Below are 27,401 nucleotides of genomic sequence, written 5' to 3' on the forward strand. Positions count from 1 at the left end.
CCCCCAGCTCAGGGCCAGCTGCTGACGTTTTGCCTGCCCTCGTGAGCTGCTGGTGCCCTGCAGTGACATCTGAAAGGGCAAATCCTGTTCTGTAACCTGCTCAGGTTTGTTTTCCTGCTGAGATTCCTGCTTGCAAGGAATTAAGAGCCCCGTTCCCTCCGGATCCTCGCTGAGGAGCAGCTGGAGCTCCATTGAGGTTGTGACAGGCAGTGGTGGAGCCAGGACAGGGAGCAAAGGCACTTCTCAGGGCACTGACATTTCTACATCAGGATTTTTTGAGTGACTTTGGCCAAACCCTTTTACCCTGCTGGATTCTCCTGCAAATCCCTGAGGCCATTCCTGAGTGCTGGCCCAGAGCTGGGCAGTTCAGCAGTGCCAGAATCACATGGGCACCACATTCCACGAGACATTCCATGATCCAGCACGGCTCAGTGGTCAACTCCTTCCTTTCCAAACATTTTTTGTTGCCTTTGCTACCTGCTCCCTGCAATTGGAAACCAAATTTCCTGCCCTTTCATCCTCTGCTTTTTTGATGTCAGCCTCGCTGGGGGGAGTTTTATCTATTTCTGTTTTCTTGTCTCAGGCAGCTTTTGTCCCCACACTTCCACTTCCTGAGCCTGCAGCTGGGGAGCAGCGAGGTCACCTTTGGGTGCACGTGGTTTTTGGGGAGGTGAGGGAAGAATGGAAGCTCCATCCCGGGGGAGGGATGGATTTTCCGAGTTAGGAAGGAAAGATGAAGGTGGAAGCAGAGCCTTGCAGCCAGGTTTGTTTGGACAAAGGAGAATGGAGGCTGGGCTGGAGGCAGGGTTTGGAACTCCAGCCACAGCTGGAGCGTGGAAGTGGCTGTGGCTGGAGTTGTGTCTCTGGATGTCTCAAGTTTTCCATGAGGTTTCTTTGCTGGTGGAGGTCCTGAGGATGAGTGAAATGACCTCGAAGGCTCCTCATGCCTTGAAATCCCAGAATCCCAGGATGGTTTGGGTTGGAAGGGACTTTACACTCATCTGTCCTACCCCTGCCATGGCAAGGACACCTTCCACTGTCCCAGGCTGCTCCCAGCCCCATCCAGCCTGGCCTTGGGCACTGCCAGGGACCCAGGGCAGCCCCAGCTGCTCTGGGCACCTGTGCCAGGGCGTGCCCACCCTCTCAGGGAAGAATTCCTTCCCAATATCCCATCTATCCCTGTCCTCTGGCAGTGGGAGGCCAGTCCTGTCACTCTCTGCCCTATAAAAATTCCCTTTCTCAGGGCTGCTCTCTCTAATCATCTGTCCTGTTCTGCTCCACAGGTTCCTGTCATCTTCTTCTCCAAAAGCACCAAATACTCCAGGAGAACATTTCTCCTCCAGGAGAACACCTGGCTGTGCCCGGCTTTGACAGGAGCAGACAGAACTGAAGCAGCAGAGCCCAGAGCTGTGGGGCACAATGGATCCACAATGGATCCCTGCCCAGGACTCCTTCAACTTCCTTAAGGAATGAAGTCAGCAGCTCCAGGCATGTCTGGATCCCTGGATCCATGTGGGAATGTGGCTCCCTGTGGCAATCCAGGGCATCCCTCTGGCTGCCCTGGGACCCTGGCAGGGGTCAGGAACCCCCCTGGACAGAGCCCCCAGAGACACTGGCTGTCATCTCTGTCCATGGAAAAGAGTTTGCAATCTTACAGGATGAATTACAAGCTCTGAGTGTTTGATATAAGTCATAATTAAGTGTGGCACGGATGCAAAAGTAAAATTTTAGGATTCTAGATGAGGGGTCCAAAGGGGACAAGCTGGAGGAAATTGGGTGTGCCTTGTCCTTTTTCTCCTTCTTCATGCCCTCCATGTCTCACTGTGGTGTTGGCATTTTTCTGTTGGTTCAGGCTGGGGACACACTGTCCAACGTAGGTGACAGATATTGGCAAGTTCTTGTAAATGCAGCCCAGGGAGTTTCTGGTATTTAATGTTTGTCACATCCCACTGAGGGCAGAGCCCCACACGCTGCCCTGCAGGACAGAGCTGGGCAGGGCAGCAGAACATGTGAGAGATAAACAGAATAAACAACCTGGAAACCAGCACAGACCAATTATGGCTTCTGCTTTGGCAGGGGGCTGACAGACAGAGACTTTTACAATCTCAGAATCATCAATACCTCAGATTCTGGCAGGTCCCGGGCTGCCTCCCCTTCCCCCACACTCTTGCAGTGTCCCAGCCACCCTTCCCGGCCCAGAGCGTGTCTCCAAGGGCTGGAGCTGGGGTCACATCACCACCCTGAGCAATAACTCGCTGCTGGCTGTTTCCTGGGAGGAAAGGAAAGGCAGGAAGGAAAAACAACTGCTCAAAATTTCCACTCATGACAAGAAAAAAAAAAAAAAAGAAAAAAAAAAAAGGAAATAAAAGGAAAGCATGAATCAGAGGAGCTGGTTCATTCAGGAACACAGAATTGTACAGAGCAACAAGGACCTGGCCTCTGTAGCAGGAGTTTTTATGCTCTTTATTTATTTGTTGTGGGACAGTTTGGCACAAGTAGAGGCAGAGTACGTGACAATATTGCTGAGCTTTTGTTCAGAGCTGCCCCAGCCTGGCAGAGGCCTGAAATCCAGTGGGCACCACTGAGCACGCTGGGCTGCATCCAGCCCTGCCTCCCTGCATGGGGGTGGCATTGCTGGGCACCCCTGGGCACCCCTGAGCTCCCAGGGGGCACAGCGGGGAGAGAGGGAGCCCCAGAGAGCCCCGAGAGAGCAGGTAAAGGTATGGGGATGGAGGGATGGATGGATGGAGGGATGATGGATGGATGGATGGATGGATGGATGGATAGATGATGGATGGATGGATGGATGGATGGATGATGGATGGATGGATGGATGGATGATGGATGATGGATGATGGATGATGGATGATGGATGATGGATGATGGATGATGGATGGATGATGGATGGATGGATGGATGGATGGATGGATGATGGATGGATGGATGGATGGATGATAGATGGATGGATGGATGATGGATGGGTGGATGGATGGATGGATGGATGGATGGATGGATGGATGAATGATGGATGGATGGATGGATGATGGATGGATGGATGGATGGATGGATGGATGGATGGATGGATGATGGATAGATGATGGATGGATGGATAGATGATGGATGGATGGATGGAGGGATGATGGATGGATGGATGATGTATGGATGATGGATGGATGGATGGATGGATGGATGGATCCATGGATCCATGGATGGATCCATGGATGGATGGATGGATGGATGGATGAATGGATGGATGGAGGGATGGGCAGACGGATGGACAGCAGGATGGAATAAAGAATGGACAGCAGAGTGGATAGAAGGACAGACGGACAGACAGACAGAGGGACGGGCAGACGGACAGACGGACGGACGGACAGACGGAGAGAAGGACAGATGGACAGAAGGATGGACGGATGGACGGACAGAAGGATGGACAGACAGGACAGCCAGACAGACGGACAGAAGGACAGATGGACAGAAGGACGGACAGAAGGACAGATGGACAGAAGGACGGACAGAAGGACGGACAGACAGACAGAAGGACAGACGGACAGACGGACCGGCCGCCCCCACCGGCCCCGCCTGGGCCCGAGGCCCCGCCCCCGCGCGCCAAAGGGGCGTGGCCTACACGCACGGGGGACGCGCTGCGCGCCGGGGGGCGTGGCCAGACGTGACGCCACGCGCGCCGGACCAATGGGAGCGCGGCTTGGCGGGGCGGGCGCGGCCGCCATTGGGCGGCGGTGATGTCAGGGCGGCGCGGGGCGGGGCCCGGCGGGGCAGAGCGCGGGGCGGCGGCGGAGCCGCGGGTGCGCAGCGGGAGCGGAGCGGGAGCGGAGCGGCCGGCACCGGGCGGTACCGGCACGGCGGGACTCGGTACCGGCACCGCGGGCACGGGACCGGCACGGCGGGACTCGGTACCGGCACGGCGGGCACGGGACCGCGGGGCACGGGCCGGGCGGCAGCCCCGCTCCGCTGCGCTGCGCGCATTCCCGCGGGGATCCGCTCCGGAGCTGGCGGCTCGCGGGGCGCTGCGGGAACAGCCCCGGCCGCGGGGATCGCCCCGCCACTGTGCCCCGCAGCCCCCGGGCGTGCGGGAGGACAGCGCGGGGAGAGGAGGGGCACGGCGGAGGTTGGGCACGGATCGCTGATCCCACGGGAGCGCGGGGAATATCGGCTTTCCTGCCGTGTGTTTCAGGTGACGGACGAGCTCTTGGGAAAGCACGTTCGATCCCCAGGCCGCCCAAATGCCAGCCCCCACCCTGCAGCCTGCCCAGCGCCGTGAGTAACCCTCCGTGGGTTAACCCTGAGTAAGGGTGAGAAACTGCTGGGCGAGGAGGAGGAGGGCGGCAGTGGCGCTGGAATCCTGCTGGAATCGCTGGCTGTTCTGGCAGAAAGCCCGCAGGAGCCTTCCCACTGGAATTCTGCAGAGGGACAGTGGCAGCAAGAAGAGCCTGAGTGGGATCACGTCTAAAAGCCAGCCCTCTCCTTCAGTGTTCCTTTAAGCTTCTGTGTCCTTCACTTCTTCTGGTTTTCCCTCTGCCCCATCACGTCTGCTGTTAAAAAGCCGGGAAGAGATGCAGTAAAGCATCACCCATCTCGGGAGGAAAGCTGGGATCCCGCCCGGGCGGCTGCTGCAGCACAGGGCGCCGGAGAGGAGCAGAGCCAGGGGGAATTGCTGCCGGTCCCCTGCCCTCGCCTTGCTCCGTGTCCCCATCCCGGGCGCTGTTGATGGGGATCTCTGCCGCAGGAGCAGGCTGTGCACTGCCGGGCGGGCGAGCAGGGCTGGCACGGCGCACCCCTAGATGCTGGGAAGGCCGTGTGGGTAAGCTGCTGGCAGAAGATCCCTGCTGGAGCAGCTGCTGGCTGTAGGCCCAGCGCGCCAAGGCCCAGCCGAGCGGGTGCTGCAGCATGACTTCCACGCTGGAGCACAAGGAGAGCGCCCAGGCCAACGGGGCCGCGCTGCCCGTGGTGCCCGGGGACTGCCCCGAGCCCACCCAGGGCTTCCTGGCGCCCGGCGGCACCGGCGTGGAAGTGGTGGTGCTGGAGTCCCGTGCCAACGCCAAAGGGGTGAGGGAAGAGGATGCCCTGCTGGAAAATGGCAGCCAGAGCAACGAGAGCGATGACACCAGCACGGACCGGGGTCCCGAGCCTGCCTCGCCCCTCAAGGAGACCTCGTTTTCCATCGGGCTGCAGGTGCTGTTCCCCTTCCTGCTGGCTGGCTTCGGCACGGTTGCTGCTGGGATGGTGCTGGACATCGTGCAGGTAGGGCTGGCACCCTGCGGGGCAGGGCTGGGTGCCACAGGGGACTGCCAAGGCTGGGTCAGGGCCTGGGAAGGGGGGAAACAGCTCCCTGGAGGGCTGCTGGGGAGGGGGAGATGGGGGGCTCTCCATCACCTTGTCTCAGCCCTGGCTTTGCAAATTAAACTCAGTTAATTTAAGGGGATGGGAGAAAAATGAAGAAAGGAGAGGGCAATGGCTCAGAGGAGGAGGAGCAGCCTGGGAAGTGAGAGCACTCTGTGCATCACAGCTGGAGATAAATCCTTTCCTTGGTGACATCCCAGCTCCTTTTGTCCCTTTCCCACCTCGGGTGCTTGCTGTGCTGGTCCAGGTTCGTGCCAGCCAGGTCAGTGTTTCCCTCGGTGTGTGCCAGGCCCTGTGGCTCATTCCAGAGCTTCCTGCACCACTTCCCTGCGCTCTGGAGGCATCCAGGGATGACAGGAGTGTTCCCCCGAGAGGTGCAGGTGACATTTAGGAGAGGCCAGCAGGGAGCTGGCAGTTGCCTCTGGATAAAAACCAAGGTGTTCCCGGTGGGAACGTGCCAGGCTGGCTGTGTTTCCATGCGGGAATGCTGTCCTTGCAAACGGAGGCTCCTGTGCATTTCCCAGGCATGCCTGGCAGCAGATCAGCTGCTGTGTGCCCTGAGCGCCAGGCTGGGCAGAGCCTGAGGCACAAAACCAGGCTCATCCAAGCTTTGGGATGGGGGACGCAGATTTTGGGAGCTGTGGGCACCCAAAAACCCTCTGCTGGGAGCTGCTGGCTGTGCTGAGGAAACAAACCCTGGTGCAGTGGGCAGGGAGAGCTCCAGTGTCAGCCCCGGGCAGCTGGGTCAGTGCCAGGAAGCCAGAAGGGATTTTTTGGGATTTGTGCTGCCAGGAAGTCTGAAGGGTTTTTTTGGGATTTGTGGGTGGCCAGGCAGCCTCTCCTGGTGCTGTCCTGCCCACAGCAGCAGTTCCCCTGCGTGCCTTTGAGCTCTGCTCATGCCTGTGGCCTCTCCTGGTGGGACCTGCCGGGACAGCTGGGAAGTGACTCCAAACAGGAAAGGCTGGACGGGGGAAATTAATCCGGGAGAGTTTTACTGGAATCGTTTTCTGAAAAAATAAGCACATTTCAAGCATGTTTTCCCCTTCGCAAGGTCCCTGCCTGGCTCTTCTGGAAGTCCCCCAAAGTGATTTGAACCCAAGCTAAAGTTTTTCCTGGAGCTTGTGAGCAGGCAGGGCTGGGAGACTGCGTTCTGCTGCCTCGAGGAGTGTAAATTTAGGAGTAAAACTTTATCATTCCATTACTGGGGAATAAAACTTTGTAATTTCCCGTGTCCCACAGCAGCTCAGCCTGTGCTTCCAGCAGCTCCAGCTCCCTTCAGCCTTGGCATGACCCGAGCCATGGGGGAGGATTTTTCCAGAGCCTCCAGCACCCCCAGATCCCCCCCCAGTGCTGCGTGGGATCCTGGGCACATCCTGGAGGATCCTCTCTGCTCTGTTTGCCTCCCTAAATCCAGCTGATTGCCCTGGTGCTGTGCTTCTCAGAGGAGCTGCTACAGGGATTTTAACACCTCCACGTCCTGAACTGAAATTCTTATTTCATCTTCTCTTTATCCTTATTTTTTTGGCTTTTTAAAATTTTTTTGTTTTGTTTTTTTGATTTTTTTTTCTCTTTTTTATGTTATAGTGGATTTTTTTTTTCTTTTACTTTTAAATATTTTCTGCCTTTTTTTAGAGTTTTTTTGGGTTTTGCCTTTTTTAGGTTTTGGTGGAGGTTTTTTTGCCTTATTTAGGGGTTTTTTCCCCTTTTTAGGTTGTTTTTTTCCTCTTTTAGTTTTTTTTTAATGTTTTTAAGGTTTCTTTTTTGCCTTTTTTAGGGTTTCTTTTTTTCCTTTTTTTAGGGTTTCCTTTTTGCCTTTTTTTAGGTTTTTTTTGCCTTTTTTAGATTTTTTTGGTCTTTTTTAGGTTTTTATTTTTGCAGCCAGCGAACTGCTGAGCTCTGCAGAAATCTCCTTGCTTTTCTTCCCCAAAGATGCCTTTTCTTCCCCAAAGATGCCTTTTCTTCCTTTCTCCAGGAGCAGCCCTGCCCTAGAGCTGCTGCAGAGGCTGCAGCTTGCAGGGCAGCCTCCCCTAAAGCTGCATTTACAAACCAGGCTTGGGACAAGCTGATGAGAGCTGGAGCTGGTGCCTGGCCCTGCCCCTGTGTGCTGTCCCTCAAAATTGTTATAATTTTGAAATTAAAGATCTCACAGGGAAAATATGGGGATAGGAATAACAGTTCTTTACTAGGAAAATTAAAATACAAATGCAATAGTACAAAAAAAAACCCCAAAAGAAACCAACATTGCCAGAGTCAGTCAAACCCAAAAACAGCAAACCACTGCCAGAGTCAGGACAAAAGGAATAGGAATAACAGTTCTTTATTGGGAAAGTTAAAAATACAAATGCAATAGTACAAAAAACAACCCAAAAAACAAACCATTGCCAGAGTCAGTCAAACCCAAAAAAACCAAACCACTGCCAGAGTCAGAACAGAGTCAGGACAAAAGGAATAGGAATAACAGTTCTTTATTGGGAAAATTAAAAATACAAATGCAATAGTACAACCAAAGCAGTGTCAGGGTCAGAGCAGCCCTGTCCCCTGTGGGTCAGGGAGTGGCTCAGCCCCATCCCAGGGGGGCTCAGCCTCCTGCAGTGCCAGCTGTGCTTCTGCTGGAGCAGGATCTGCACAAGGGGGAGTTTTCCTTGGAGCTCCAGGGCTGGGGGAGATGGGCCTGGGCTCCTCTGGGAATGCAGGGGGAAGGAAGCTGCTCCTCTGGGAATGCAGGGGGAAGGAAGCTGCTCCTCTGGGAATGCAGGGGAAGGAAGCTGCTCCTCTGGGAATGCAGGGGGAAGGAAGCTGCTCCTCTGGGAATGCAGGGGGAAGAAAGCTGCTCCTCTGGGAATGCAGGGGAAGGAAGCTGCTCCTCTGGGAATGCAGGGGGAAGAAAGCTGCTCCTCTGGGAATGCAGGGGGCAAAGGCTGTTCTGGTATCCCAAAATCCCAGATTGTATCCAGGTAGGAATTCTTGGCTCCTCCCCTGGGCAGAGCATCTCCCCATGGATGATGGAATTTTCTCGGCCATGCAGGGACACTCACTGGCCATGAACAGGAGATTGTTAATAATTAATGGCTCATGAACAGAAGATAATTAATAATTAATGGCCCATGACCAGAGGAGATCTCCTGGAGGGGGGATTGGTTTGTGGAAGAGATGAAGAGAACTGCCCAGTGAGCAGAGGAGAGCTGCCCCAGGGGAAATTCCTCTGGCAGAGGGAAATTGAATCCACACTTAACCCAGGACAGGGCAGTGGTGCTGCCACGGGGAGTATATATATTTATATATACACATATATAAAAAATAGATAATGATATAAAAATATAAATAATATAATAATATTATATAATATATAATAAAAATTAAAATATATAATAATTATATATCTATATAAATAACAAAAATATTATCGAATATATAATAATATATATATAAAATATATACAGTAGATAATTATATATCACTATAAATAACATAATATTATAGAATATATAATAAATATATATATAATATATAATAGATGATTATATATCAATATAAATAATAGAATATTATATAATAAATAATATAAAATAGAAATAATATATAATTTTATATCAATATAAATAATATAATAATATTATATTTTTTATATAGACTCTCAGGCTGTGTCCCTGAGAGTCAGCTTGGCGTGAAATCCCGGAGGTTTGGGTGGATCCCATTCCAAGGCAGGGACACCTTCCCCATGCCAGGCTGCTCCAAGCTCAGCCTGGCCTGGGGCACTGCCAGGGAGGAGGAGGGCACAGCCCCTGCCAGGGTCTCTGCAGCCTCACCCGGCCCAACCAACGTCAGAAACATTAAAGGGATTTTTGTCACTGCAAAATGGTAAATGGAGGCGAAGCCAATGGGAAGAAATTACAATGTCTGACTCAATTTGGAAGGCTAATGATTTCTTTATTATAACTATGCTAAAATACATTAATATACTATATAAATGAAATACTAAAACTACAAACCTGCTTTTCTAACTACCAAATCTCACAACTCAGAATCCTCTGTTGAGAGTCCAGCCCCAGGCTCAAACAATCCTCACCAGAATCCAGCCCAGCACTCACCCCTGGTAAACAATTGTCCAAACACATTCCACGTGGGAAAACAAGGAGCAGAAATAGAAATTGTTTTCTCTTTCATTTCTCTTTTTGCACCTCTATGAAAATCCTGAGAAGAAAATGTGCTTACCACACTGGAAAACCCCTTTTCCCTTGGAGAAATCCCACTCCACCCATCCCAAGCTTGCCTCCACTCTTTTTTTTTTCATTTGCCTGCAAGGAGTTTTCGAGAGCAGCTCGAATTTGGTATTGCAAAGTGTCAGAATCTGAGATATTGATGATTCCAAAATGTAGAAAGTCTCTGTCTGTCAGCCCCCTGCCAAAGCAGAAGCCATAATTGGTCTGTGCTGTTTCCAGGTTGTTTATTCTGTTGATCTCTCACATGTTCTGCTGCCCTGCCCAGCTCTGTCCTGCAGGGCAGCGTGTGGGGCTCTGCCCTCAGTGGGATGTGACAAACATTCAATACCAGAAACTCCCTGGGCTGCATTTACAAGAACGTGCCAATATCTGTCACCTACGTTGGACAGTGTGTCCCCAGCCTGAACCAACAGAAAAATGCCAACACCACAGTGAAACATGGAGGGCATGAAGAAGGAAAAAAAGGACAAGGCACACCCAATTTCCTCCATCTTGTCCCCTTTGGACCCCTCATCTAGAATCCTAAAATTTTACTTTTGCACCCGTGCCACACTTAATTATTATTTATATCAAACATTCAGAGCTGGAAATTGATCCTGTGAGATTGAAAACTCTTTTCCATGGGCAGAGATCCCAGCCAGTGTCTCTGGGGGCTCTGTCCAGGGGGTTCCTGACCCCTCCAGGGTCCCAGGGCAGCCAGAGGGAAGCTCTGCATTCCCACAGCAAAGCAGCAGGAAAATGCACCTTGGTGGCTCCGAGGTGAGGGTGGGAAAAATAAACACAAAATCAATGAACTCCTGCCTCGCCCAGGCTGGCAGGTGGATGGAAGAAGGAAAGCTGGTGGCTCTCCTTGTCCTGCAGGGAAATCCGTGTCCCGTGAGCCTGGCAGGGTGGCACTGCCAAGGGCAGCTGGCAGAGGGCTGGAGCCTCCTCCTAGCCTGGGAAACGGCTGAGTTAGCACAGCTGGGAGGGAAAGGTGGCCTCAGGGGGCCAAAGTGGAAAAAAGAGTAGATAAAATTATATATTTTCGTAAATTTTTATAATTTTATTATATATAATATAATATTGTATTATTTATATAAATATATAATATATTGTATATTATATATTGTATATTATATATTATATATTATATATATTTTTCTATATTACCCAATATATACAATACATTACAATATTATATTAATAATATAAACTAATTATAATATATAATAATGAAATATTATTTATATTGATATTATATATTATATACATTATATATATCATATATATTACACAATATATGCTATATAATATATAATTCTAATATATAATAATAAAATATTATATTTTATATTGATATTATATATTATAATTATATAGAATATATATATTACATAATGTATATTATTTATAATAATATAATATTATTTATATTATATTATTATAATCTATTATTATTAATATACTAATATAATATATATCATTATATATATTTTCTCTATTATATAATTATATTAAATAATTCTGTGTATATTTTTATTATATAATAATGGCTGAGGGCCTTTGCTGTGTCGTGCAAATATATATCTAAAATTATATGAAATATATTAATATTATTATATATAATATTATTATACTATATGATATTATTATATAATATATAACATATATTATATAATACATATACATATATAATATATATCAATATTATTATATTCATATCATATAGTATAATTAAAATATTAATAGTATATTGATCTAGTAATAATATAGTAGAATTAAAAATTAGTATAATTTAAATATTAATATTAATATATATTATATATATTTCATATGCAAATATATATTTTTGCAAGCCACAGCAAAGGCTCTCAGCTGAGACTGACCAAACTCCAGCACCCAAATCTGCCAAAACCTGCAAGTGTTGGGCACAGCCTCTCCATCCCTCCCTGCTGTGGCCCCCGGCTGTGTGACATTTTGTGGGCACAGCTGCCAGGCAGAATTCCCCGTGTGGCAGCAGGGAGGGCACTGGGGTGTGTGCCCCGAGCCCAGGCTGGCATCGCCCACGCTGGGATTTACTGGTTCTGTTTTTTTGCTGGTTTTAATTTTGCAGCACTGGGACGTCTTCAAACAGGTGACCGAGGTGTTCATCCTGGTTCCTGCTCTGCTGGGCCTGAAGGGGAACCTGGAGATGACGCTGGCATCCCGCCTGTCCACAGCTGTGAGTGCTGGGGGCACAGAGAGCCCTCCCTGGGCAGGGGTGGTGGCTGGGCAGGTCAAATTCCCAAATTTTGGGCAGGGAAGGCACAGCAGGGTTGCACAGGGCTATCTCTGCATCTCTGGCAGGTCAGGTCCTCTCCTCTCTGTCCTCTTCCTCTCCTCTCTGTCCTCTTCCTCTCCTCTCCGGACAGAGGCTGAGCTTTGTTTGCCCCTTCTCTCTGGGGAAAAAACAAACAAAACAAATCCCTTTGTGTGACTCCCTCTCCATTGTTGGGATTTTTGCTGTCCTGCCCGCAGGGACCTTGTCCCCCCCTGGCCACGTTCTGGCCACGGGCTGCTCAGGGGGAGTGCCTGGGACACTGTTGGCACTTGTGTGTCCCCCCTAGGGCTGGCAGGAGCAGCCCTGGCAGAGGAGCCAAGTCAGGAATGCAGAACTTTGCCCCATCTGCCCTGGTGGCTGCAGGGGGGTGACAGGGACACCAGCTCAGCTCCTGTCCTGCTGCCTCCTGTCCCCAAGCTGACCCCCAGAGCCTTTGGCCTCTGCCTTCCCTCCCGTGCCTCCTTAAAATCATGGAATCATGAAACGGGGTCCTGGAGGTGCGGAGCCTCTCCAGGATCATCCAGGTGCCCGTGCTGGTGGCCCAGGAGGAGCCTGGTGGCCCAGGAGGGTCTCTGCTCCCAGGGCTGTTTCAGGAGCTCCTCTCTGCACAGCCTGCAGTGGCTTCTCAGACTCTGGGTTTCTAATCAGTGCTGCTTTAAGGCACCTCAGAAATTCCTTTCACAATTAAGAGGCAAAACTCCCCCGTTAGTTAAAGGATTAAGTGATTACAGCCAGGTTATGTTAATCCCAGCCTAATTGCCATGTGGCTGGAATTTTAAGGTCAGGCTTCACATGGGGCTCAAATTCCTGTGCTGGCTGTGCTGCTCCAGTCAACTTTTTGTTGGTTTTCCCCCAAATTTCTTCCTCCTCTCTGCCCAGAATGATTTGCTCCAGAGATGGGAGCATCTCAGTAAAGCACATCCAGCAAGGAGAGTGTGGGGATTAATTAATCAATGATTTCTTGTTTTATTTACCACCTGAGAGGAGGAAATTGCTGCTGTGGTGTTGTGCACAAGTTTGGAGAAGTTTAGGATGCAGTACTGTAGGTTTGTGTGTCATAGCATGATTACACTGTAGCATGAGTCCATAAAATTAAATTATTTAAAGATCGGGTCAAGAACATAAATATCCTTGTTGGCAGTGTTTTATTGGTCAATAAATCCTTGAAAGGTCTTGTAACTAGGGGTCTTGAGACTTTCTGAGCCATACAGTGAAGATGTGAGCCAAACTTACCCTTCCTGTCTATGTAGAAGATAAGAAAAATAAATCCCATCATCTGAGAAACTCAGAGGTCCCATCTCTAACTCATTAAAAATTCAAAATGCATTCCTGCAAAATGCACTCCAGTGTTTGAGCCTCTCCCTTGTTTCCTGAGCTCATCAGCTTCTAAGGGTGCAAACTGGATATAAATTCACCCATTCTTCCCTCAAAGACCCTGGAGGTGGCAGGGAGGAGCAGAGCTGGTGCCCTGCAGCAATTCCTCTGGGTTATTTTGGATCCTACACCAGGAATTAAAACCATTTCCACCTCCTGCTCCTGGTTGGTATCACCCACGGTGATATTTACTGAGTGGTTTTTTTTATCCTACTCATCCTGCTCAGCCTCTCCCTGTGCCAGCTGAGCCCTGGGCCAGGGCTGCCTGCTCCTGTCTGTGTCCCCACGTGTCCCCAAGCAGGAGGGATTGCTGCCTGCTCCTGTCCAAGTCCCCAGACTTGTTTGCTCAGCTTTTCCCTGGACCAGGAGAAATTGCTGCCTGCTCCTCTCCAAGTCCCCACGTGTCCCCAGCCAGGAGGGATTGCTGCTTGCTCCTGTCTGTGTCCCCAGCCAGGAGGGATTGCTGCCTCCTCCTCTCTATGTCCCCACGTGTCCCCAGCTCTGTTTGCTCAGCTTTTCCCAGGAACAGGAGGGGAATTGCTGCCTGCTCCTGTCTGTGTCCCCAGCCTTGTTTGTTCAGCTTTCCCTGGAGCAGGAGGAATTGCTGCCTGCTCCTCTCCGTGTCCCCACGTGTCCCCAGCCAGGAGGGATTGCTGCCTGCTCCTCTCCGTGTCCCCAGCTCTGTTTGCTCAGCTTTTCCTGGGAGCAGGAAGGGGATTGTTGCCTGCTCCTCTCCGTGTCCCCAGCTTTGTTTGCTCAGTTTTTGCTGGACCAGGAGGGATTGCTGCCTGCTCCTCTCCGTGTCCCCAAGCAGGAGGAATTGCTGCCTGCTCCTCTCCGTGTCCCCACGTGTCCCCAGCCTTGTTTGCTCCCTGCTCCTCTCCATGTTCCCAGCTCTGTTTGCTCAGCTTTTCCTGGGAGCAGGAAGGGGATTGCTGCCTGCTCCTCTCTGTGTCCCCAGCTCTGTTTGCTCAGCTTTCCCCAGTCCCAGGAGGGATTGCTGCCCGCCGTGCCCCAGTGCTGCTGCTCTGACCTGGGGCTCTGCCCCTGGCCCGAGGGGCAGCCTGACCCAGCTGGGTGCCAGCCAGGCGTGGCTGTGCCAGCAGAGTGAGAGCCATGAGAGCAGCGTGGGGCTGCAGGGGCACAGAGGGATCTCGCTGCTTTTGCAGGTTTTTGGTTGCTGTTGATTCCCCTTGGCTCCCTTTGCTGCTGGATTATTCTGCTGTAAGAGCTGAGGGTTTGAGGTCCCCTCCTGCTCCTGGCACGCAGGAGTTTGGCTGTTAGCAGGTGTGAAGTGCTGCCAGGCTGTAATTAATGCTGTCTGATTTCCTCTGGCAGGCTAATATTGGCCAAATAGATACACCCAAAGAGCTCTGGAAGATGATTACGGGGAACATGGCTCTGATACAGGTAAGCAGAGGGAAGGGCAATATTTACAGCTGGGCAAGCCCAGCTTTGGCAAGTGTGGGAGGTTTAAATGCCTGGGTTTTGCTGTTTGCTGTCAATATTCTGTGTCTCATGGGGAGGCAGGTGGCACCTCTGTGGCCCTGCAGGTTGGACTGGCTGTTGCCATGCTGGATTCTGATCCCCCTGGGTGGGGTTTTCCTTCTTAGAATCATAGAATGAAATCATGGAGTGGTTCGGGTTGGAAGGGACCTTAAAGCTCATGTCAGTTTTTGGCTTCCTTTTTCTGCCTCTGTTGGGGTGGGGATTGAAGGCACTTCAGATGGCATTTAATGTTCAGACACAGGTGTTTGTTATTTCTATCAATGTTCCAGTCTCACAGCAGCGAGTTCTGCAGTCTTTCATTAACCAGGCACAAAATGGCCAACTATCTCTTGTTACGAGGTCTTTTGAGGCTAAACTATCCAATTAAGAAATGACACCTAAATTATTTTCCTTTTTAACCCAATAACTGATCCCTTGAAGCCTGCACTGTGGACTTTTCTGACAAACCACCACCCAAACCCATGGAGAAGAAGGTGAAGAACAACCTGCCTCCGCCCTAAAACCTCCATCTTGATTCATATTTATTTCTATATTCTAAAACCCCAAACTCCTAAGTTTTTCATCCTGTGACATTACACACTTCTAACTAGCTCCACACCCATAATCCCAGTGCTGTTAATTCATTTTGGAAGCCTTCCCCACAGCCTCGGGTCAGTGCAGTGCTCCCCTGGGAGTCAGAGTCCGTCAGCACAGAAAGTCTCAAATTCTCAGCATGCAGAACTCCAACCAGCTGATGCATTTCTCATGGGCAGCGACACCTTCCACTGTCCCAGGCTGCTCCAGCCTGGCCACGGGCACTTCCAAGGGTGAGGCAGCCACAGCTGCTCTGGGCAACCTCTCACAGAATTCACAGAATTCACAGAATCACCAGATTGGAGAGACCTGAGAGATCATCGAGTTCAGCCCAGCCCCAGCCCCTCAACTGAACCCTGGCACCCAGAGCCACAGCCAGGCTTTGTTAAACACACCCAGGGATGGGGACTGCACCACCTCCCCAGGCAGAACATTCCAGAACTTTATCACCTTTCTGTAAAAACTTTTTCCTGATATCCAAGCTAAATTTCCCTTGGTGCAGCTGAGGCTGTGTGCTCTGGTTCTGTCAGCTCCTGGAGAAAGAGCCCAGCCCCAGCTGGGCACAGGCACCTTTCAGGAGCTGTGCAGAGTGACAAGGTCACCCCTGAGTCTCCTTTTCTCCAGGCTGAGCACCCCCAGCTCCCTCAGGGGTTCCTCACAGGGTTTGTGCTCCAAACCCATCACCAGCCTCGCTGCCTGCCCTGGACACGCTCCAGCTCTCCCCACACCCTGGGGCTGTTTTGGTCTCTTGCTGACCCTGTGCTCTCCATTTCCAGGTCCAGGCCACCGTGGTTGGCTTCCTGGCCTCCATCGCAGCCGTGGTGTTCGGCTGGATCCCAGATGGGCACTTCAGCATGGACCACGCTGTGCTGCTGTGTGCCAGCAGCGTGGCCACTGCCTTCATTGCCTCCCTAGTCCTGGGTGAGAGTCACCCCTCTGTGCACCTCTTTTTGAGATTTTAAACTCCCCTTGGCCTTATCCTGGGTTTTTGGGGGTTTTTTGCCTCTTTCTGGCTGCAGGCATGATTATGATTGGGGTGATCGTGGGCTCCAAGAAGATGGGGATCAATCCTGACAACGTGGCCACGCCGATCGCTGCCAGCCTGGGGGACCTCATCACGCTGGCTCTGCTGTCAGGGATCAGCTGGGGCTTGTACAAGGAGCTGGGTGAGGAGCAGCAAAAGGCAGCAAAAAAAAAGCAAAAAGTGTCTCCCTGGTTCTTGCTGGGTCTCCCTCTCATTTCACCCTCTTCCTCTGCAATCATCTTTTTTGGGGTGTGTGGGGTTCTCTGGAGCTCCCTCAGGCCTCGTTCAGGTTAGGGGAGGGGATGGAGCTTCTCGCTGCCTTGCACACCTCCTCCTCTCCAGCTGGGGTGCTCAGGGAGAGGTTGGCCCCTTGCAGGGGCTGGGCTGGGGCTGGAGCAGTGGGAGAAGGCAGATTTGGATTCCATCTGCTGAGCTGTCAGCTCCAGCTGGGGATCCTCAGGGCAGGGCTGAGCTGGAGCCTCCCAGGTTCCTCCTCCTCCTTCCTCCTCCTCCTTCCCTGGGACTCGGGGCCGTGACTCAGCCAGGTTCATCCAGGGGTGAAGGAAGCAGCGCTGGGAGATCCTGCCCAGGGCTGGGAAGTGGGGATGAGCAGCTGGAATTGCAGAGATCTCCCCCAGATCTGCTGGTGAACACATCCAAGCCTTTTTCAGGCTACAGCTGCGACGAGGAACCACCAGGTCCTGCAGAGCCCAGGCTGGCCTGGACTTTCCCTGCTCTTCCTGGAGCTCCTGAGGGACGTGGTGAACTCAGGGCCCTCAAAACAGGAAAGGTGGACAGGACAGAATGCACGTCAAACCAATATGATTAATGCTACATTCTGCATTTATTCAAGAGAAGATGGTAGTTTTTATACACTTCTATATAATTTACAGTTTACAAAGGCACTCTGATTGGCAAGCTAACATTGTTTGTCTTTGCCTTAAGGTGGTCAGGCTTTTCACACTACAGCTCTAATTTACATTCGTATAGCTCATTACTTTGTAATTACCTTAACATAATTTCTGACTGCCACAATTAATTTCTTACTGCGTCAAAGGCTCCTAGGCCGCGTCAAGGCCGCTTATCAGGCAATCTGGGACAGTAGGGAAAAACCTCCACAATTTGTAAAAGTTGTAAAATTGGTATGATTTATTTCAGTTCCTTAAGGACACGTGCACTTCTGAAAATTCTTGAGTCTATTTATCTTCTAACCTGTTGCACATGCATAAAAGATATATCCATATGCATTAAACTGATTTATTAATTTTACGGGCCTGTGCAGTTTTCTAGTCAATTCTCACTCCAGACATTAATCATGCCCCCTCTCTCTCTCAGAAATTCTGCAACAACGTGGCCTTGATTTCTCTGCTTCTTCTCCTCCTTGTCCCCCCTGCCCAGAGAGCAAAGTGTACGTGAACCCCTTGGTGTGTGCCTTCTTCCTGTCCCTGCTGCCCATCTGGGTCGTCATTGCCAGGAGGAATTCTGCCACGCGGGAGGTGCTGTACTCGGGCTGGGAGCCCGTCATCGTCGCCATGGCCATCAGCAGGTGGGCTGGCCCCGTCCCCAGAGCCCCCCTGGCCTTAGCCCAGCTCTGACCTCCCCCCTCTCCCCCTGCAGCGTCGGGGGGCTCATTTTGGACAGGACGGTGTCGGATCCCAACTTCGCTGGGATGGCAGTTTTCACTCCAGTCATCAACGGTGAGTCCTGTCCCGCCCCGGGGCTGCAGCTCTGGGCAAATTGGGATGGGTGGGATTGCAGGCACTCCTTCTCTCGTGGGCACACAGGTCTGAGTGCCCCCGTGCCACCCTGTGCTCTGGGAAAACTGGGATGGGTGGGATTGCAGGCACTCCTTCTCTCGTGGGGCACACAGGTCTGAGTGTCCCCGTGCCACCCTGTGCTCTGGGCAAACTGGGATGGGTGGGATTGCAGGCACTCCTCTTTTTGGGGCACACAGGTCTGAGTGTCCCCGTGCCACCCTGTGCTCTGGGAAAACTGGGATGGGTGGGATTTGGGGCACACAGGTCTGACTGCCCCCGTGCCACCCTGTGCTCTTTGCAAACTGGGATGGGTGGGATTGCAGGCACTCATTCTCTTTTTGGGAGCCAGGGGCACACAGGTCTGAGTGTCCCCGTGCCACCCTGTGCTCTTTGCAAACTGGGATGGTTGGGATTGCAGGCACTCCTTCTCTCTTGGGGCACACAGGTCTGGTCTGGCTACCCCTGTGCCATTGTGCCACCCTTTCACCCTTTGTTCTTTGCAAACTAGGATGGTTTGGGATCTCGGGATACTCATTTTCTTTTAGGGCACACAGGTCTGGCTGCTCCTCTGCCACCTTTTGCTCTTGGCAAACTGGGATGGGCTGGGATTTCAGGACGCTGATTTTCTTTTAGGGCACACAGGTCTGGCTGCCCCTGTGCCACCCTTTCACCCTTTGCAAATTGGGGTGGTCTGGGATTTCAGGACACTCATTCTCTTTTTGGGCACACAGGTCTGGCTGCCCCTGTGCCACCCTTTAACCCTTTGCTCTTGGCAAATAGAGATGGTTTGGGATTTCAGGCACTCATTTTGTTTTAGGGCACACAGGTTTGGCTGCCCCCATGCCACCCGTTCAGGTGACAAGCCTAGGAGGCTATTCCCCAAAAATCCACATTTCCAGGGACTTCTTCATTTCCTTATTCCTCCTGTCTGGGAGAACACCCCCCGCCCCATCTTCTAAAATATTTGCCTTGTGGCACCTGGCAACACAAAGATTTGTATTTGTGCCTTGGAGTCAGGAAATCTGATTGGTTCTGGTGCAAAGTTTTCACTTCCTTTCTGCCTGCTGAACCAGGAAGACTCATTTTTAAATTGTTTTTTTACAGTAGGTGGAGTTAATTTTCAGCCAGTGCTGGAGGCTTTTGCAGTTTCATGTGAAAAATAATAGTTTTGAATTTCCTGTGTCTGTTCTGGTGCCTGACTCATCATTTTTCTTCCACCCCCAGCTGTAGTAACAGAAGTGCTTCAGTTTTACTCAGGGAATTGAGGGGGAAAGCCACAGCTTTGTCCCAGCTCCTCACATCCTGCAAAAGTAGAATTGGGGTCAAAACCAGACTGTTCTACATAATTCCAGCAGCTGGCAGTTGCAGCTGTGCTGGCTGTGAGAGCAGCTCCTGTTTGTGCCTGCAGCAGTGTTGTGGCTGAGGTGGTCACAGTACAAAGCAACCCTCGCTTTTCAGAAGGCTTCAAACCCCGTTTTGCCATAGCATGCATGCTTCTCAGGCATTCTCACAAAACTCCTAAGCTGACACTTTACCCACTGGTCAGGAAAGACAAACGAAGTGCTCATTGCAGTGGGCAGCTGCAGGTTTCTCTTTTTCATTTTTCTCTTCTCTTCCTTATTTTCTCTTACTTTCTCTTCTTCTTTCTTTACTTTCTCTTCTTTCTTTACTTTCTCTTCTTCTTGCTTTCTTTACTTTCTTTTCCTTACTTTCTCTTCTTTCTCTCTTATTTTCTCTTCTTTCTTATCTTCTTTCTTTCCTATTTTATCTTATTTTCTTTCTTACTTTATCTTTTCTTTCTCTTATTTTCTCCCTTCCCTTCCCTTCCCTTCCCTTCCCTTCCCTTCCCTTCCCTTCCCTTCCCTTCCCTTCCCTTCCCTTCCCTTCCCTTCCCTTCCCTTCCCTTCCCTTCCCTCCCCTCCCCTCCCCTCCCCTCCCCTCCCCTCCCCTCCCCTCCTCTCATTTTCTCTTCTTATTTTCTCTTATCTTTCGCTCTTATTTTCTCTTATCTTTCGCTCTTATTTTCTCTTATCTTCCTTTCTTATTTTCTCTTCTTTTCTCCTTTTCTTCTTCCTTTTCTACTTTCTTTTCTTTCCTCTTCTCCTTTCCATCTTGCTTTCCACGCCAAACAACCTCAGTAGGAAATTCTTTCCGTGCTAAACACAGTTCCTATTCTCAGCTCACAGAATCCGCTGTCCAACCTCTCACCCAGGTGTGGGTGGCTCAGAATCCTCTGTCCAACCTCTCACCCAGGTGTGGGTGGCTCAGAATCTGCTGTCCAACCTCTCACCCAGGTGTGGGTGGCTCAGAATCTGCTGTCCAACCTCTCACCCAGGTGTGGGTGGCTCACAGAATCTGCTGTCCAACCTCTTCCACAGGTGTGGGTGGCTCAGAATCCGCTGTCCAACTTCTCACCCAGGTGTGGGTGGCTCAGAATCTGCTGTCCAACCTCTCACCCAGGTGTGGGTGGCTCACAGAATCTGCTGTCCAACCACTTCCACAGGTGTGGGTGGCTCACAGAATCCACTGTCCAACCTCTCACCCAGGTGTGGGTGGCTCAGAATCTGCTGTCCAACCTCTTCCACAGGTGTGGGTGGCTCACAGAATCTGCTGTCCAACCTCTTCCACAGGTGTGGGTGGCTCACAGAATCTGCTGTCCAACCTCTCACCCGGGTGTGGGTGGTTCAGAATCTGCTATCCAACCTCTCACCCAGGTGTGAGTGGCTCAGAATCTGCTGTCCAACCTCTCACCCAGGTGTGGGTGGCTCACAGAATCTGCTGTCCAACCTCTTCCACAGGTGTGGGTGGCAACCTGGTGGCGGTGCAGGCCAGCCGCATCTCCACCTACCTGCACATGAGCGGCGAGCCCGGAGACGGCCCCGGGCCGGCGCCGCGGCGCTGCCCCAACCCCTGCAGCACCTTCTGCAGCTCAGGTACGGCCCGGGAAATGCAACCCCCTTGTCTTGGCGTGAAAAGTAAAATTACTGAGGGGTTTTAAGTCAGAGATGTCATTTATTAGGAAAAAGGGAATAAGGAATTAAGTACGTGTAATAGCACTGCTGACGGAGTTAGAGGTATAACCTGAGACTTGCTGGCTAGGGCGGTGGTGGCAGTGGTGGTTTTGTTGAAGCAGTGGTCACACACACACAGAATCCCAGAATAATGAGGTTGGAAGAGACCTCTAAGATCATCAAATCCAACCTATGCCCTGACACCTCAATTAGACTATAGCACCAAGTGCCACGTTTTTTTTTTTTTTAAACACATCCAGAGATGGTGATTCCACCACCTCCCTGGGAAGACAATTCCAGTATTTTATTATTCTTTTGGTGAAAATTTTTTTCCTAATATCCAATCTGTACCTTCCCTGACGTAGCTGAGGCTGTGTCCTCCTGTTCTGTCAGTGCTGCCTGGTGGGAGAGACCGACCCCACCTGTCTGCAGCCTCCCTTCAGGAGCTGTGGAGAGCAATGAGGTCACCTCTGAGCCTCCTCTTCTCCAGGCTAAACAACCCCAGATCACCAAACGTTCCTCACAGGGTTTGTGTGCCCCTCTCCAGCCTCGCTGCCTCCTCTGGACGTGCTCAAGCATCTCAACGTCCTTCCCAAACTGAGGAGCCAGAGCTGGACACAGTCCTGCAGACTGATGTCGTTTCTCTCTGGAGGTTTAGTGTAGAGAAGGTTTTAGCTGTTCTTCTTGGAAGAGGGGATTGCAGCTCCAGGTGGTAATGGAATACACCCCAATGTTATCACCTAGGACACCCCTCCCTCCTGATGATTGGAATTCTGAAATTAGGGGGCTCGCAAGTAAAGATGTGTAAAGCAGTTCTTTACTGGGGAAATTAAAATATAAATGCAATAGTACAAAAAAAAACCCAAAAAACAAACCACTGCCAGAATCAGAACAAAAGATATGGGAATAGAAATAACAGTTCTTTATTGGGAAAATAAATAATAAAAATGAAATAGTACCAAAAAACCCAAAAAACAAACCACTGCTGGAGTCAATCAAACCCAAAAAACAAACCACTGCCAGAGTCAGAACAGAGTCAGAACGAAAGGAGTAGGAATAACAGGTTTTTTACTAGGAAAATTAAAATACAAATACAATAGTACCAAAAAAAAAAACCCTGCACAAAGGGGAAGTTTTCCTTTGAAGCTCCAGGGCTGGTGGGGATGGGCCTGGGCTCCTCTGGGAATGCAGGGGGCAAAGGCTGTTCTGGTATCCCAAAATCCCAGATTGTATCCAGGTAGGAATTCTTGGCTCCTCCCCTGGGCAGAGTATCTCCCCATGGGATGATGGAATTTTCTGAGCCATGCAGGGACACTCACTGGCCATGAACAGGAGATCATTAATAATTAATGGCTCATTAAAAGAAGATAATTAATAATTAATGGCTCATGTACAGAAGAGCTCTCCTGGAGGAAGGATTGGGTGTGGGGAGATGAAGAGAACTGCCCAGTGAGTAGAGAACTGCCCCAGCTCTGACACATTAATAGAATGCAGACATTGCCTTGCAGTCTAGACAGTGGGAAAAAACCCCCACAACTTGTAAAAGTTGTAAAGTTGGTATGATATATTTCAGTTCCTTAAGGACGTGTGCACTTCTGGAAATTCTTGAGTCTATTTATCTTCTAACCTGTTGCACATGCATAAAAGACATATGCATATGCATTAAACTGATTTATTAATTTTATGGGCTTGTGCAGTTTTTAAGTCATGTAGATATGATATTTATAGTTCATATTTCATTTTTCTGTTTGTTTTAGTCTCAAAGTTAGTGGTAGGCCTCTTTTTATCTCTCCAATATTATCTGTGCAGTTTTGAGTCTTCCTTGTTCACTCTCTGTAGGTCGTTTTGTGAGTACGCAAGTTAAAAGACTAAACAAAAAATCCCCAAAATTGGTATTTACCCTGAATTAAAATTCTAACCCCCTGTTTCAGAAGGGACCCACAGGATGATCCAGTGCAGCTCCACACCCCAAAATCCCTGCCAGCCTTCAGCTGGGTCATGGTTTGGGTGGGAGGGGACCTTCAATCTCACCCAGTGCCACGAGCAGGACGCCTTCCACCAGCCCGGGTGGTTCCCTGGGACACTGCCAGGGTTTAAATCAGGTCTGGTGTCCCCTCTGCAGACGTGAACTCCCGCTCTGCCCGCGTGCTCTTCCTCCTGGTGGTGCCCGGGCACCTGGTCTTCCTCTACACCATCCACTCCATGCAGGGGGGACACACCACGCTCACCCTCATCTTCATCGTGTTCTACATGACAGCAGCGCTGCTCCAGGTGAGCTGGGGGCCCTCGGGGCTGGGCTGGCTCGGGGGACACGGCTGTCACCTGCCCTGGGGACAGACGGACAGGGGCTGTCCCTGCCAAAGGTGCTGTGCTGGGCAGAGGATCCCTGGGCAGCTCTTCCTGGACACACAGTTTTTCCATCCTGCCGTTCCTGGGCAGTTTAAAACCTGCCTTTTGTCTCCTTTAAGTCCTTTTGATGGTGTCCTCATCTGTGCTGGGGGGTGATTTGGCAATTTGGAAAGGCCTGGTGATGAAAAGAGCATGTGGAATTTTTTTTATTTTAGCCAGGGGAGTTATTTTGGCCCAGGGGGTTGTTGTCGTGGCCAGGGGGGTTATTTTGGCCCAGGGGGTTGTTGTCATTGCCAGGCGGGGTTATTTTAGCCATTGGGTTATTTTGCCATGGGGTTATTTTGCCATGGGGTTATTTTGGCCAGGGGGGGTTATTTTGGCCAGGGGGTTATTTTTGCCATGGGGTTATTTTGGCCCAGGTGGGGTTATTTTAGCCATGGGGTTATTTTGGCCCAGGGGGTTATTTTGCCCAGAGGGGGTTGTTTTGGCCCAGGGGGGGTTAATTTGGCTGTGGGGTTATTTTTGCCCAGGGCGTTATTTTGGCCTGGGGGTTATTTTGCCATGGGGGTTATTTTGCCCAGGGGGGGTTGTTTTTGCCCAGGGGGTTATTTTGGCCCAGAGGGGGTTATTTTGGCCGTGGGGTTATTTTTGCCCAGGGGGTTATTTTGCCCAGGGAAGGTTGTGCTCCCCGTGGCAGGCAGAGCTGCTGTGGCACGCAGGGCTCAGGAGCTGTGGCTGTTCCAGGTGCTGATCCTGCTCTACATCGCTGACTGGATGGTGCACTGGATGTGGGGCAGGCACCTGGACCCCGACAACTTCTCCATCCCGTACCTGACAGCTCTGGGGGACCTCATTGGGACAGGGCTCCTGGCCCTCAGCTTCCACGTGCTCTGGCTCATCGGGGACCGGGACTCCGATGTTGGGGATTAAATCTCCCTGCTCCTCCCTTCCCGCAGCTCTCCTCCTTCCATTTGTTGTTTCTTTGCTTCCCCCTCCTGCCACCTCCCCCCCATCCTGGAAGATTTCACCTTTGATACCGGATTCTCATTATTTTCAATGGGAATTTTACGTGGTTTATATTTCAAGTCAAGTTTGTACAGAAAAATCGATCTAGTTTTAGGAAGGACAAACAAACAAACAAAAAGTGTAACGAGACAATCACTAAGTGCAATTTTCGTAGCAGTCATGTCTGAACCAAGGTTCCAGTGAAGTTCCTGCTCAGTCGGATCATGCAGGGAGCCCCCCCTGCCCCCTCCCTCGAGGTGCAGGGCTGCTTTTTTCGCTTCATAAGCGTTTTAAACCCTGCAGGTCGAGCTCAGGTTTGTTCAGCTGAGCTGGCACCTTCCAGCCAAGTGCAACCTCATGGCTCAGGGCATGGGGTAGCCCTGCCTTGGCTCTCTGAAGCTCCAGCCTGGGCCCACATCCAAAAATGGGGAGTGTCTATGAGGAGGGTGATGAGGAAGGCTCCTGTGTTCACCCCAGGAATGTGAGTGAGCTGATCTGAGAGCCCCTGGCTGGGCTCTGCTGGCAGCTCCAGGCTCCCTTTTGCCACCCACGCTGCTTCTGCCTTGGTGAGCCCAGCTCAGCTGCTCTGAGCTTCTCCCAGAGGGGCTGGGAGCTCTGCCCACACCATCCCCACTGCCAGGGACCCTCTGCAGGACCTGCTGGAGCCCTCCTTGTGCTGCTCCCTTTCCCTCAGTGCACCCAGAGGGGCGCATGGATGGACAAACAGCTCCTGGTTCTGTGCCCAGCTTTCCTTTTGGCTGCTGACGGGGCCCTTGCAGGCAGGAAGGGATCCCTGGGGAACTCTTCCTGGACACCTGGACACACAATTTTTCCATCCTGCCATCCCTGGGCTGTTCCCCTGGGCAGGAGCATTTTGCTCCTGGTGTCTGTGGGATTTCCGTGCCAGCTGCAAAACAGCTGGGCATGCAGGATGAGTGGAGCCCTGGCTGTTGGGGCAGCTCTGTGGCACAGGAACCCCCCTGCCCGTGTGTGGAGCTGGGATGGGGGCTCAGCCCAGCTGGGGGGGCCCGGCTGAGCCCTGGCAGTGCAGGGTTCCCTCCTCTGCTGCTTCCCCTCCTGTTCCTGTGCTCTTCTCCTCGGGGCTGCCTGGAATTCCTGCTCTTCCCCTTAGGCCACGCTGGCAGGGCAGCAAAAACCAGAGCTAGGGGCAAACCAAGACCAAAGTTAGTCCAGGCTCACTGTGCCAGGCCAGGAGCTGCGTGCAGAGCTGGGCCTCGCTCCAGAGACGAGTTGGAAAAGAGGGTCGGGATGAAGTTTGGATGAAGTTCTTTTCCAGCTCCAGAAACGAGTTAGAGAGGGTCAGGATGAAGTTTGGACTAAGTTCTTTTTCAGCTCCAGAGATGAGTTGGAAAAGGCTCAGGATGAAGTTTGGATGAAGTTCTTTTCCAGCTCCAGAGACGAGTTGGAAAAGGTCAGGATGAAGTTCTGGATGAAGTTCTTTTCCAGCTCCAGAGAAGAGTTGGAAAAGAGGCTCAGGATGAAGTTCTGGAGATCACGGGGCAGGTGGAGCCAGAGCAGGGCTCCTGGCTGCTCCAGCCCTCGCTGGAGCTCTGCAGACCCTTCCCTGCTGCTGGTGCTGTGCAGGAGGCAGGGCTGGGCTCCAGGCTGCTCCTTCTCAGCCCCTCAGAAGAGCAGGTGTTGTATTTTGGGATGATTTCCCCCTTTTTCCCCTTGTTAATCCACCCTCAGGCTCAGTCCCCCTCCTCCTGTGCTCTGTGTCCCGGGTGGGAGCAGCTCTGACCCTCCTCTGTCCCCTCTGGGGACATTTCTCAGATCTCCTTTGGCCAAAGCTGTGCTCAAAGGGAAAAAAAAAAAAAAAAACAACCACAAAACAAACTTTGTTCCTGCTGTGCTGAACTCTCAGCCCAGGGACTTCTGGAGCATTCTCTGTAATATTTTCTGGAGTATTTCCTGGAATATTCTCAGCTGCTCACCTGATTTCTCTGCCTGATGTTGAGGAATAAATGCTAGACTTCCTCCCATTAACACTTCAGCTTTCATGGATACAGAGGGCAGCTCTGCTGGCCTGTCTGGTGTCACATCACCACTTAATCCCCCAGGAAAGGATTCCCTAGAGGAGGAATCTGCCTCTCATGGTGGGGGCTGCTGGGGCTGGGAGGGTCTGTACATTAAATATGGTCAAAGGTGTGCTTGGGGAATGGTCAGGGAAGAATTTAATTTAAAATGAGGAATATTGATTAAAAAAACAACAAAAAACAAACCTCTTCCCACTGGTTGCACTCCAATGCATGCCTACTCTACAGCTGCCTGCAGATGAAAATCCTGGTTTACTCTTTTATTAAAGGAAAAAGACTGTCTTAATTATTTATAGTTCCTATAACTGACAGATGTCGACCTAATGGATAAATTATATTTGGTTAAATAAAGATGACATTTATTTATGTGGACTGTGGTGGGGTTTCTTTTGTTTTCTCCTTCAGGCTGAAGGCCCCTCTCAGGTTTTGAAGCTTATTGAGCCCAGGCTGAAGCTCTTTTGATAGGAGAAAATCAAATAAATTGCTGGGCATGGAGCAAGGTGGGATTGGTGTGAGTGCCAGGTGACCTCGGCCCTGCCCCTGGTCAGGTCCTGGCAGCTCCTGGAGGGTCCTGGCAGGAATCCAGGTGTTCCTCCTGGCAATCCAGGTGTTTCTTTGACAATCCAGGTGTTCCTCCTGGCAGTCCAGGTGTTTCTTTGACAATCCAGGTGTTCCTCCTGGCAATCCAGGTGTTTCTTTGACAATCCAGGTGTTCCTCCTGGCAGTCCAGGTGTTCTGCTGGCAGTCCAGGTGTTCCTCCTGTCAATCCAGGTGTTTCTGGCAATCCAGGTGTTCTGCTGGCAGTCCAGGTGTTTCTTTGGCAATCCAGGTGTTCTCCTGGCAATCCAGGTGTTTCTGC

The 27,401-nt window shown here is 51.0% G+C and overlaps 1 protein-coding gene across 2 annotated transcripts; it reads left to right on the forward strand.

Annotated features, from left to right (window-relative positions):
- Window positions 1-3,781: 3,781 nt before the first annotated feature.
- Window positions 3,782-26,914, forward strand: SLC41A1 (solute carrier family 41 member 1). Of its 2 annotated transcripts, none has more exons than XM_077789069.1 (11): window positions 3,782-3,873; window positions 4,196-5,262; window positions 11,677-11,784; window positions 14,596-14,667; window positions 16,116-16,260; window positions 16,359-16,505; window positions 17,762-17,909; window positions 17,981-18,060; window positions 20,919-21,053; window positions 23,254-23,402; window positions 24,225-26,914. In XM_077789069.1, exons 2-11 carry the CDS (start codon window positions 4,909-4,911, stop codon window positions 24,408-24,410), a joined length of 1,524 nt encoding a protein of 507 aa, XP_077645195.1. In that variant the 5' UTR covers window positions 3,782-3,873; window positions 4,196-4,908; the 3' UTR covers window positions 24,411-26,914. The 2 variants fall into 2 exon arrangements, with proteins under 2 accessions (XP_077645195.1, XP_077645196.1); XM_077789070.1 differs by having other exon boundaries at window positions 3,791-3,806.
- Window positions 26,915-27,401: the final 487 nt, after the last annotated feature.

Source organism: Lonchura striata, chromosome 30, assembly GCF_046129695.1.
Source record: "Lonchura striata isolate bLonStr1 chromosome 30, bLonStr1.mat, whole genome shotgun sequence".
NCBI lineage: Eukaryota > Metazoa > Chordata > Aves > Passeriformes > Estrildidae > Lonchura > Lonchura striata.